This window comes from Psittacula echo (assembly GCF_963264785.1).
Source record: "Psittacula echo genome assembly, chromosome: 2".
Lineage (NCBI taxonomy): Eukaryota > Metazoa > Chordata > Aves > Psittaciformes > Psittacidae > Psittacula > Psittacula echo.
This window is the reverse complement of record NC_137737.1, coordinates 45,011,007-45,023,790: the sequence shown is the minus strand read 5'-3', so window position 1 is coordinate 45,023,790 and position 12,784 is coordinate 45,011,007. Positions and strand designations below refer to the sequence as shown.

The 12,784-nt window shown below is 40.7% G+C and overlaps 1 protein-coding gene across 3 annotated transcripts in view; it reads left to right on the top strand.

Annotated features, from left to right (window-relative positions):
* Positions 1 to 1,185: 1,185 nt before the first annotated feature.
* The window catches only part of KIF5B (kinesin family member 5B), a 33,801-nt gene continuing 22,202 nt past the window's right edge, over positions 1,186 to 12,784 (top strand). For 2 of the 3 annotated variants that reach the window (XM_080639460.1, XM_080639459.1), the window contains exons 1-3: positions 1,186 to 1,559; positions 10,708 to 10,822; positions 12,459 to 12,532. In XM_080639460.1, coding sequence (XP_080495586.1) covers positions 1,434 to 1,559; positions 10,708 to 10,822; positions 12,459 to 12,532 — 315 coding nt within the window. In that variant the 5' untranslated portion in view covers positions 1,186 to 1,433. The remainder of the gene's footprint in view (positions 1,560 to 10,707; positions 10,823 to 12,458; positions 12,533 to 12,784) is intronic. The other variant, XM_080639461.1, reaches the window with a different exon arrangement.

The following is a 12,784-nucleotide window of genomic DNA, read 5'->3' as shown; positions in this document are numbered from 1 at the left end:
AAAAGAGCATATTTTTTAAGGGAAGGACATTGCTATTCTGGCCTACTAAAATTTACTCATTAAAGAGAAAGGCTCCCTCTTTTTTTTTATTTTTTTACTTCAAAGCTATTTGAAAATTTTCCAGTACAAATCGTGATTTCTGTCAGGAAGCAGACTCAGCCAAGCTGTCAGTTTGTACTTCATCCTGGTTTGAAAGTTCAAACCTGGATGCAAGAGGTACAGTTGTAAACCCCTAATCACGATTCTTGAGAATCCCTGCCGTTACCTAGTGTTTTTAGTGTAGATAACAGTCCATTAGTTTTGATTGCCCAGAATTCAAATCCCCTGTAATGAATAAATAAAACTCGCAATAAACTCAGCTTTAAAAAAGACAACTGAGCAGACTCTTTATTTAGATGGGGATGAGAAGGTGATGAGAGGACCTGTAACCGAGGCGACACCCAAAGCTGTGACCTGGAATGCCCCTGACCCCCATCGCCCAAAGCACACTGCCCGCTTCCTAGGTACGTGAGACAAGGTTCGCGAGCAATGCAGGAACCATTGCCAGTTCCCTGATGCCTGCGAACACCTCACGGAAGTGAAAAAAAACCTCACCAAAGAGCAGCAAAACGAAATAGCGTAATTTTCTATCTCAACCGGCCGCTTTACGCCTTTACTTCAGAGCCGGCCTCTCCCTTTCCAGGCGCACTTACAAATCCGGGCTCTAACCGGGCCCGTGCAGCTGGCAGCAGGCCCTTGTCGCAATCCCCGCCCGTACAAGGCCGGCGAGCTCCCGGCCCCGCCACGCCAGACCTCTTGCCGTCGGCCTGAGGCGGGAGTTCCCCCGGCTCCGTCAGAGCTACAGCAGCGCTCGCTAGTTCCGCTCCCCCCAAGGTGTCTGGGCAAGGTTTCACCCCTGCTCGCAGCACCGCGGCTGACGGTAACGCCAACCGTACTGCTGACATCCCACCCCGTCACATCGCAAAACAAACGGGCGCCGCTCCCAATCCGGCGGCAGACAGCCCCGGAAACCCCTATCACACCGCCCCTGCCCCCGGAATCCCCGCCCCCTGGGAAGCTCTGCCCCCCGGGCCAACGGCAGCCACCACGCGCTTGCGCCGTGCAGGCGCTGTGGCAGCACGGACGGGGGCAGGTCTGGGAGCTGCAGCGGATGACGTCATCCCCCCTGTCCCGCCGTCGGCGCCGCCTCTGCCCGGCGAGAGAGGGCCGGGACTTGCCGGCTTGCAGGCGCCGCCATGGCTGCCATATTGGGGAGGAAGTAAGAGCGGGAGGCGGCGGCGGTGGCCAGGAAGCAGCCCTTCCCTTTTTCCTCCTACTTCGGCGGACGCAGGCTTCCTGGCAACGGCGGTTTGTGAGACCCCCGGAGCGGGCGGCATAGAGTCGGCAGCGGGTGGTGGCGGAGCTGAGCTCCCCGGAGGCGGTGTTGGCCTAAGATGGCGGACCCGGCGGAGTGTAACATCAAAGTGATGTGTCGCTTCAGGCCCCTCAATGAGTCCGAAGTGACCCGTGGCGACAAGTACATCGCCAAGTTTCAGGGCGAAGACACCGTCGTCATCGCGGTGAGGGGCCGCCCCGGACGGGAAAGGCGGGGGAAGCGCCGGGGGAGGGGGTGTCAGGGGGTCGGCGGGGTCAGATACTGCGGGGGTGGGTGCGGTGTGAGGAGAGAGGGCAGGGCTGAGGCTATCGGGAGCCTCCGCGGGCTGGGACGCCGCGGAAAGAGGGGTGGCCTTTTTGGGGGGGGCTGAGGGGGAAGGGAAGGAGGGCAGGCAAAGCTGTGCATGAGGCCGGCCAGCCTGGATGGGGCAAAGAGCAGGGAGCTGAAGGGGGCAGAGGTCTCCGGGCGATAGGCTTTGGTTTGTGGGGGCACGTCAGAAGTACCAGATCAGGAAACCTCTGACAAAGGCTCTAGCGGAAGGCTTGCGACTTGGGGCGAAGCGTGAGGTTTCGGTGCCGAGCCCGAGCCACAGGGCACGTTTCAGTGTGCCCGCAGAAAGCGCGTGAATGGCGAGGTGGAGAGTAACAGCCGAGTCCTGCAGTGTGTCCCCCGGCTGGGTTGTCCCTGGTGTTGGCGGTGATGGGTTTGACCGCCTAAAGACGGGCTCAAAATGCATGCGCTGAGACTGCCATCGAAGTAATTGCCTACAGAGTTTTTTGGGACGAAAATGCAGAACTGTAGTGAAAGCTTCGGTTCAGTGGTGCTTGTGATCTGTAAATCAGTCTTGGGCTAATAACTTTCAGTCAGAATAAACAGTCAGTTTGGCTTATTACATGTTTGTAAATGTATTTTAACCGAAGTCACCTTGCAAAGTATGAGGCCTATTAAAAAACAATCTGGATGTTACGGGGATAAGATAATACTTTCCTTTTTGTTCAGTGTTTCATATTTAGCTACAAAGTGGAGCTGGAATATAAAATTACAGTAGTTTATTGCCTGGTTTAGTCTGTATTGTGCAAGCACACTTCATTCCCAGTGTTTGTTTTGTTCTTGCTGACTTCTAATTTGTGTTTTAATGTAAATACTTTTCTTTCTAGAATCAGTGGTGGTTCTGCATTGCTGAAAGTAACTTAGATGTCAGTTATACATCTTCAAATTTTGTTTTTTATATGGTTTCCTGAGGCTACCAATTAGAACTTTTTCACACAGTATCTGAAGTTGAGGTGATTAAATAAAATACTTTTTTTTAGTGTGACTTACTAAATACTAGTGCTCTAGTCTGTAATTCAGCTTTGTCAATAAAATATGGAATTCCGTTAGTCTGGAGCTACAAGAACGATAGCATGCTTGTGAAATGAGGTAATTTGGGTTTATTTCATCTGGCAAGTGAGTATCTGGGAGTACATCTTTCTGAGGTTGTACAGGTAAACTCCTCAGAGTAAGGAACCAAATCTGGAACACGGAAAATTTAACCAGAACAAATGATCTCACTTCCATCAGTAAATACCCATTCATTATGATGCTGCGTATTCTGTTTAAAATCCACAATTAAGTTTAGAAACTTGATGTGTTCTGACTTTCTAAAAACAAATTTTTCACATCATCTGTTATTAATTCTAGTCTAAAAAAACCCTTACATTGTTTAAATACTTGTTAAGTACACTTAAAAATATCTAAAATGTAAATTGGGCTGAGGTGGTGCCATGTCCGAGTAGGACAGTCTGATGGCATGCTCCTGTGGGATTATGGGGGGCTTGGGGTTAATATTTAGTGTTACAACTGTACTTAGGTGTTTTCTGCATTGGTAAAAATAACAGCAAAAAGTCCTTCAGTGTTCCTAGGTCCAGGACTTGCTGTGTCTGGCTTTGGGAAAAATGCCCCCAGAAATTATATTGGGTAGCAGTGGCAGTAGTTGTGTTCTGTTTCACAAAATCTTAAGAAAGGATTGATACTCTGTGATCTTTGTTTTTATAACGATAGGTATATGACCAGATCGATGTTCTCAGTGTTATGACTTGATTCTCTAAAACTGTTGAGACAATTACTTTAACTTGATTGTTGGGTTTTTTTGTTTTTGGTTTTGGCTTTGGTTGTTTGGATTTGTTTGTTGGTTTTTTTATTATTATTATTTTTATGTTTAACAAGCTGAGTTTTTACAAAGTTTTGGACCTTCCAACCTGAGGCTGTAGCCAGCCACCTCGTGTGTTTGTGTGCATGTGTCTGTGTTGTAGAATTGTCCGAGGGAGGATAGAAGCAGAAACAGCCTGTCTCATGAAACAGTTTCTAAAAACATTCCCCAATAAGCTGTGTGTTTGGTTTCTTTCAGGTTTTTGATTTCTGCCTTTATTGCTACATGTCATATTGGCTGCCTGTTGAACAGTAATTGAGGCACTTTTTTTTATAGCTGCTTTCCTCAGCTGCCTGCAAGACTCACACCCTCTCTGTGTGCCTGGATCTGTGCTGAAACAGTGAAGGCGTCTTTAATAATACTTGGGAGTTGCCTGTAATGGTAGATACGTGAAAACTGGGAGAGGGTGGAAGCAGGCCTTGTGCCAGACTGCAGATTTGACTCCGTGGAGGAGGGTGGGAAGAGAAGTCAATGACTGTAACCAAACCCTCCTCCTTCCTGGACTCCCCTGTCATGTCTAAGCTGTCTATCCTCCCTTCTTTTCCTGTCGCTTGTGTAGGAGAAGTCAGTGGCATGATTGTCTTTCTGGACAAGTGAGTTGTTCTGATTTGTATTAGAGAAAATACTTGTTTTAATTGTAGCTAGTATGGAACAGCAATTTGAGGGGATGTATAGTGCTGGTCTGATTTGAAGAGCAGACTCTGAAAATGTATTGTCCTTCCTTAGGACAAAACTTTTTTAACTTGTAAAGAGCTTTTAAATTATTAATTAACGGTAGCTTCTTTCCAGTTTAATATTTAATTTTTTTTCTCTAATGGTTCTTCCTATCAAATAAAAATAAAGGGTTTACTAAAACAGATAATAGGATGACTTGTTATGAGTACATGGCTTTTATGTTAAACATTATAAATGTACCTGTTTACAAAAATTAGTAGCAGTTTGCTCATCGGTTTCAGGCTTTTGCAAAAGATGAAACAGGGAAGGATAGAAAGCTTATAATATATATATCTATATATATATGTCCTTTATTTTTTCAGATATAAACTTGCTTGTAATTAAGTAGCTTTATAATTCTGCATGACATCTCTATACTTCTTTCTTAAAGATATTCCTGTACCTAGTCTTCCTCATCTTAAAACTGTCCAAAAGATGAGGTAGTGTACTGAATACAGTGGCACTCAGGGACTCCGGGCCGAAGCCTAAACTGAGCAGTACTATCGAATGACTGAAGTGGCGATGTATTACGGGCATTCACACAAATTGGCAGTATTCCTCTGTCATTCAAATCTTTCTAGTAGTGATCATAGTATATTCCTTAGTTCTATGGCTTTGAAGAGAAAATCGTGGGTACATGTTTGTATTTTCATATTGGTTTTTTGGTGGTTTTTTGTTGTTGTTGTTGTTGTGTTTTGTTTTGGTTTTTTTTATGTAGGTGTAACCCCTGTGATCCTGGAAGTAGCTTGAGACATTTAGCTTTCTTTTTCATTACCTTTTAAATTAGTATTAGATAGTAAATGAATGCAAGGTTGAAGTCACATTAGAATCAGGTTAATGAAGATCACTTGTTAATACAACTTTTGGCAGCAAGTTATTGAAAAGGAAAACCTAATTCAAGTGTGTTGCTGAGACAGGCTGTGCTGGACTGTATGAATGCAAGAAGCAAGGTGCACTCTTAAAACAACTTTAGGTATTATTTGCTAGTGAAGAAAAGCACTTTTTAAAATCAGAAACACAAAGGAAAATGCTTCATGGCTGCAGTGGGACTTTAAACATGCATCAGAAATTTCAGTCTGTAGCTGAAACAATAATATTCATTCAGTGTTACTCTATATTATTTTACTTCATCCCATGATATGATAGGTAATAGAGACGTTTTACAGGTGATACTGATGAAATGATTTAGAAGAAAGCAGCTATTCTACTTTACAGTAATGTGTAAAGGGAAAACCATACTACTTGACCGCTCTGCCAGTTACTTAGAAGCACCTTGATCATATTTGGCTTTTGTCTAAAATTCAATGACAATTTTTATGCCAGCAGTGCTTGCTTTTCTCTTTAGAAGAAATTTAGTAAGTAAGTCAGTCTTGACTGAAACTCTTGTGCCAAAATTCCTCTCTTGTTTTGATGCTGGAAATTGAGTTTCTAGTCACTTTTTTTGTTTGTTTTTTTATAAAATTGCATGGTTTCTGTAACAGCAAATAACTGCTGTAAAAGTTGATACAGGAGTTTCAGTATTCTCACAGAAAAATAGGGCAGAAAGAGCTGCATTTTGCATTAGCTGCAGTTTCGTATGCGTAGAGATAGGACAAGAAGAAAATCCATTTTCATTATCCTAAAAATAAAATACTAATTTGGAAGAGTGCCTTTTCACTCATTCACAGTGTTGGACTCCATTAGGTGTGTCAAAGCAGCAATACCTTAGCTTAGTAATAGGAAGAACTGAGTCAAGTATCTGACATAATACTTCCCAGAGATTATTTGGTGTTCAATTTTTCTTTTAACATACTTCATGCCAATAGGAAGAACGCTCTTTAACAAAGATGCAGAACTTTAGGGGAAGATAAGCTCATTACTTACTACTTCAACCTCTCGCCAAGAATAAGCTAACTTGGGTGGTATAACACTGTTTTAACTGTCCATTCTAGCAATAAACAGGAAGGAGCATCTGGGTATGTTGTGGCAGGAAAATACACTACTGATTTTTCAGGCAAATTTTCATTACTGCCTTTGCTGCAGATACTAATGCATAAAAAATAAGGGGAATGTAGGTAATGATAAAGATAACCAATTCTGTAGTTTGTGTAAACTTACAACAGTAAAATAAATAATTTCTGTGGAAATAACCTTTAGTGTTTCTTGGACTTCTGAGGTAGGATTTCAGTCTAGTTTTCATCACAGATTTTTGTGTAGAGATCATTGAAGGTACTGTACAAAGCCTAACTTTCATGAAGAAACTCATGCATGCTCCAGTTATTGTGTAATTTAGATGAATTGAGCATCCTTTTATATAAGGATAGCTGGTAACTACTCTTCAAGTTAACTGCGGCACTATGTTCTTGAACTTAAACACTTCATTAAGATTCAGTTTTAACTACTGAGAAATCATGTTGGCAGATGTCCTTTTTTGAGGGCTGTGAGAGTGGTTGCAGTTTTTGCTGTGGGATCACATCCCTTCAGTACAAGCAAGTGTAGGAGCTGAAACTGTCTTGCAGTTGGTTACTGTCTACTCAAGGAGTGAATGTAAATGTTGAATTTTCTCTGTTCAGAGAGAGGAAGACAGGTTCTGCTTGTTCATTTGATATTTTGTGTTGCTTATGTCATGTGTGTTAAATTGTCATTAAGATTTGAGCAATGCAGAAAACTTCTGGAGTGTGTTAGAGCAGCATCACGGTAGTTGATTGTTGCTACTGCTGTCATAAACACCGTGTGGTAATGTTACTTGGACCTTTTGTGTTTTCAGTTCATAGTATCTGATTGTTTACCACTTGGGGAAGAAAAGGCATCTGGTATAGAAAAAATATCTGATGCTTTAATCTTTCTTGATTAATCTCTTAAAGGTAATGAAGAGGCTTTCTAGGGCAGGGTAATCTGTGTAATACTGTTTCAGCTTTGTTTACAGCAGAAAGTAGACTGTAAAAAAGAAGTGATAAGGCATAGGTGTCGTATGTCAGATGTCAAAGATGTGAAACCATGCTGAGTGGGAGTAACCTGTATTCAAAAAACATAATTATCTTGGAACCTGCTTGGCTAAACCTACTGATTCAGTGATGATGGAGCAGGGACATGCCTCTAATGTGGGTTTTCATAGGTGTGATAAATGAACTGTGATCTGGGATAGGAGGGAGATACATAATTGGGGTTTTGAGTGCTTCGAAATTGTGTTGTGGCTTTATCTAGGAAGGTATAATAAAAAGGGCATGTAAACAAATATTCTACTTTCCACCTGCAAGGGATGTGGAAGTGACAACTGGTGTAAACATGACCCCTCTGAGCATTCATTGGCCAGAATTACCAAATTTTGTGGGTATGTTGATAGCAATTGTTAGCTTGAGGGAAATTGGAATTTGTCATGTGCCTAGCTGCTTTCTCTGTATAAATAAACAAGATCAATTAAAGGCATTACTATGTGAGGGAAGGCCTTGCAGCTTGGTTTTCTGTTCTTACTAGTCTAGGGCATTCTTCATATGTGCTATTCTTTATATTAACATTTTATAAAATGAGAGAGACATCAATTATATGGGATACTGTAATTTGGCTCTTTTCTCTAAGGAAGACATTTAAATGGTGATTGGCAAGTAGATATTCTAAAAGTATTCTGTGTTTATGGATTATTCCCAAATTAGTAAACAATTTTCCTTTAACACAGGTAAAGAAGAACAGTTCAATTTGGTCAAGCTTTGCTTGGCAGAAGAAAAAGAAACCCCAACCCTCTAAACAGTGTTTCGCATTCTGGAGGAGGAAAGCTTTTTGAGAACCTGCTGCAAATACCTGCAGATTGCAGGCTGGTGCAGGTTGGGCCTACAGTTTTTTCTAAACTCCTGTACCAGAAACTAGGCCTGAATAATTGATTTATTTATTAAGTTGGATTTTGTAGACATAAATAAAAAAAAAATCTGCTCTTGCATCAGAAATATTCTGTAGTAATACATAAATGCAAAACAATGTATGTATATATATCCACACATTCAAACACATACATGATGCAAAATAAAGTGTGTGTTTTAATGTACTTTTCTGTTGGGAACAGCAAAGATCAGATACGTTGATCTGTGAGAAATAGTGAGTGTTGTTAATACTTGCTGCATAGACTGTCAGAAGAGCATATCCAGGAGCTTTCCCTAAGTCTTCCAAAATCAATTGAATTGGAATAACTGTCATCTGAAACAATAATTTGGACAAGATTTAAGTCTTGCAAGTATAAATACACAGATTGCTAATGCTGCAGAGATTGTTTGCTGTGACTTTGAACACTTGCTTTTCTTGCTGTATTTTTCCCATGTGTAATGGTAAATATGATCCTCCAAAATGGCATTATTTCAGTGCATGTAAATATGCACTTGAGCATGAAACAGATCTGATTAATGTTTAGTGATACAGAAAAGTTTCAGTGTGTAGCATAGCTGATTGGTATTTGTGAAGTTGGAGGCTTTTTGGAACTCCAGCTGCTAGTAAGAAATAAAATGCATAGCTAATGTTGTCTTTTCTAGAATCACCTTTTTATGTAACATGTTTTCAGTCTTCATTTTCTTACCTCAGGTTTACTTGAACTTGTTAGTTGTTTGTCTCCTGGTGTATGTGATGGCTTCAATTCTACCTGTAGCATAGGAATTTGAGGTGTATTTGAAGCTAACATGAGTAATCAAGAAGGCTTGTGATTTCCCTGCTCTGAAACAAGCATTCTGACAAGCTTCAGCACCTTAGGGATAGTTTCTGCCTACTGAGTCTTGTGGTTTCTTGAGTGTATTTACACAGTGAATGCTGTAATTATTTTTTTCCAGGAGGGAGCTTATCCACCTGAATTCAAGCCCTCTCAGCAGATAGATATGTGTTGAATCTAAAAAGCTTTCTTCTATGTTACACTAGACATTATTAAAAGACAAATGGAAGGTCAGGCTGGGGAAGGGAATGTCATGGGTGGATGAAAGATGGAAGCTATACTTGCTTCTTTGGCAGGGAGGCAGATCCAGAATATCCTTGAGGGAGGATGATAATGAATTGAATTTAGGCAAAATAGAGCACTTAACAGTTGCGGTGAGTTTAGCAACAGTAACTGACCTGGGTCCCCTGTAAACTTTGCCTATTTGCTTGCCTGCCTACTAAATCGAGCTCTGAAAATGGTACAAAAATTTGAACTTTATAAGATGACCGTAATAACTCATATCCTAATGTATGGTCAGCTGCTTAGAACTGTTATGGCCTGCATCAAAAGGAGCATGACCAGCAGGTCGAAGGAGGTAATCTTGCCCCTCTACTCTGCTCTCGTGAGACCTCACTTGGAGTATTGTGTGCAGTTCTGGTGTCCTCAACATAAAAAGGACATGGAACTGTTGGAACAAGTCCAGAGGAGGGCCATGAGGGTGTTCAGGGGGCTGGAGCACCTCCTTTATGAAGATAGGCTGAAAAGCTTGGGGCTATGGAGCCTGGAGAAGAGAAGGCTGCATGGAGACCTCATAGCAGCCTTCTAGCATCTGAAGGGGGCCTATAAGGATGCTGGGGATGAACTCTTCATTAGGGACTGTAGCAACAGGACAAGGGGCAACAGGTTCAAACTTAAACAGGGGAAGTTTAGATTAAATATAAGGAAGACGTTTTTTACTGTGAGGTTGGTAAAGCACTGGAATGGGTTGCCCAAGGAGGTTGTGAATGCTCCATTGCTGGCAGTGTTCAAGGCTGGGTTGGACAGAGCCTTGGGTGACATGGTTTAGTGCAAGGTGCCCCTTCCCATGGCAGGCAGAACTAGATGATCTTAAGGTCCTTTTTAACCCTAACTGTTCTATGATTCTAACTACATTATGGAAATCTCTTCTATAAAGCAAAGCTGAATCCAGTGTTCCTGTCAAAAGCTATATCAGAGCATTGTCTTACAGTGTCTCAAAAATGAGTCTTCTGTGAAAGGTTCCCTTCTTCCAAAGTGGCGTTTTCCTTCTGCTCATGGAGCTTTATTTTAAGCATATCATGTATGGGGAAATAGCTCTTGTGCTGACTAGAGATGATCTGAATGTTTCTTCTTGGTTCGAGGTTTTTAACAAGTATTACCAAGATAGTCTATGTGATGTAGTATGAGCTGTTTTTAATAATTTGGGTTGACCAGAGTAAACCTGCTGCTAGAGTAGAAGAGAAGAACAGACTCTCAGATGTACAGATTTACTAGGCGCTGGCTTGCCCTGTAAATCAAGTAAATTGAGGTTATGTGGCAGAGTAGTTTTGGAGAACTATTTAAATAACACTTTGAAAGCAAATATATTTAAGACCTTACTTATAGGCAAGCACGTGAATAGTTAGGAAACACTGTATAAGCTGATTTCCTTGCTGCGGTCTTCAAGCGCTTAAAATAAAACAAAAGATTGGGTTGAGATAGTATAGGCTACTTCTGTATGAGCAAACAGCTTCCACTTCTACTTTTAATGTCTGGGTTTTTTGATAGCTCTTCCGTATGTTTGTTTTTTTCCAGTCCAAGCCATATATATTTGACCGAGTATTCCAGTCAAACACATCACAGGAACAAGTATACAATGATTGTGCTAAGAAGATTGTCAAAGGTAAGGTGGAACAAAAACTTTAACAGTAAGGAAATGTCTCCTATTCATATGGATTTCAATGTTGAAAACTGATATATCTGTTGTTATCTTTTACCCTCTGAATGTTTAAAAAGAGTCAACATGGATCATAGTGCTATAAAATCACCCTGTAGTTGAGCTGATAAATGATGTCAGTTCTTAACAACTGTTTGTTGACTGAAACAGCAAGTTTGACAACATTTACCTGTCATGTCTTGGGTTTTTTTTCAGTTCTCTGCAAAAGATTGTTTAGAACAATTTGTCAGTAATTAATCAAAATAATTCTTATGACTGAATTTTTACTTCCCCCACCCTCCTCCCGATTTGTTGGTGAAAACATTATACTTTAGTTTGTTTGGAAGACTGTAAGAGGAAAGGGATCTTGTTAAATCACGTACATACTATAGATCTTTTCTACGCTTGTTTATTTAATACACAGTTGAGGATTTTTTCAATATGATTTTTAGTTTCACAATTAAAAGTTTAAATGTGTGTTATCATTGTGCAGGTCAGGTTGTGCTGTTTCTCCAAACCTGAGTTGGCCGAGTAACTTTAGAAAATCAAGTCTCATCATGAGGTTATTCCACAGTATGTGGCTATAGTAAGCTGTTAGCTTGTTTCCTGAAGATCAAATTGAATGATTTCTTGAGTTCAGTTTTAAGTTCTGATACAGCTTTCAAAACAGCTTTAACACAGCCTTGTCAGAACCCTGTGAAATATCAGCTATTAGTGGCAAGAAAAGATGAGATAAATGTAGGAGTCTTTTGATCATTATAAAAGTGAATTACTGTGTAAAATCCATGCTGCTGTGTTTAACCCTTTAGTGAGTTAAATAGTAATCTAGGATTAGATCAGAAGTTTGCTTCTTAAAAACTGGAGGTAGCTAAGAGTTGTGATGCTGCCCCCTTTCTCCATCTAAAAATCTGATCTCTGTTTCTCTGTGCAGTGTTTCCAGGCCGTGCTGCATCAAGTGGCAAATGAGCTCTGATAGTGGTAGAAATGGATGATGGATGTGATGGGGTGGCAAAGACTTCCCCATTCGGAGTATCTCATGATTATATTTGGAAAATAGAATTTTTGCTTGCAGGATGTGATTCTACAGTAACTGACTTGTAAACAGATCAACCCACCAGCCCCTCACCCCTTAATCTAGAATTTTGGGTTGGTTCTTTGATAATTTGAACTATAAGGTTATGGCTGAAAGTATGCGGCTTGAAGCTTACAGCTTAGTCCATTCTCTTCACAATTAGATGATGAAACTTTCCCAAAGGCAAAAAATATTACTGCATTCTTATGCATGGTTTCTTCTTAAGAGTTACCAAAGACTGTCTGTTCGGCCTTATATTGATTTCCTTTTTGCTCCTGAATTTGAAGTCCTGATTTTTCTGGTTGAAGGAACAGAAGCTTCCTATACAGTAAGCTTCTAAAACACAGTCAATGGTGCATTAAAAGGGGTAGGGAGGAACACCCTCCTCCCTCCCAACTCTATCACAGAACTCCCAAACATTGAATGATTTAACTTGCTGAATGTTTTAGGAACTGCTTACTTGCATTCTATTTCATTTTACTTTCCTTTAGAAGAAGGAAATGAACTCTAATGAAAATACTTTCTCTTTAGATGTACTTGAGGGATACAATGGTACAATATTTGCTTATGGGCAAACATCATCTGGAAAGACACACACTATGGAAGTAAGAAATCTTAAAATAATTTTCCTGTTCATGTCACTGTTATCTCTTTTTGGTCACAATAGTCTTATCTTTCTCAAAATAAAGATGTCTGCTTGATTTCATCTTGCACTTGTAATTTTCTTTCCCTTTCCATTGCAACATTTTGATACCCACAATGGTTTTTTTTTTAGGACTGATAATGGCAGTTATTGTACTTCTTCAGCCCTAGGATAAGAAACGGATGAATAACGTTAATAGTATATTTTCACTTTT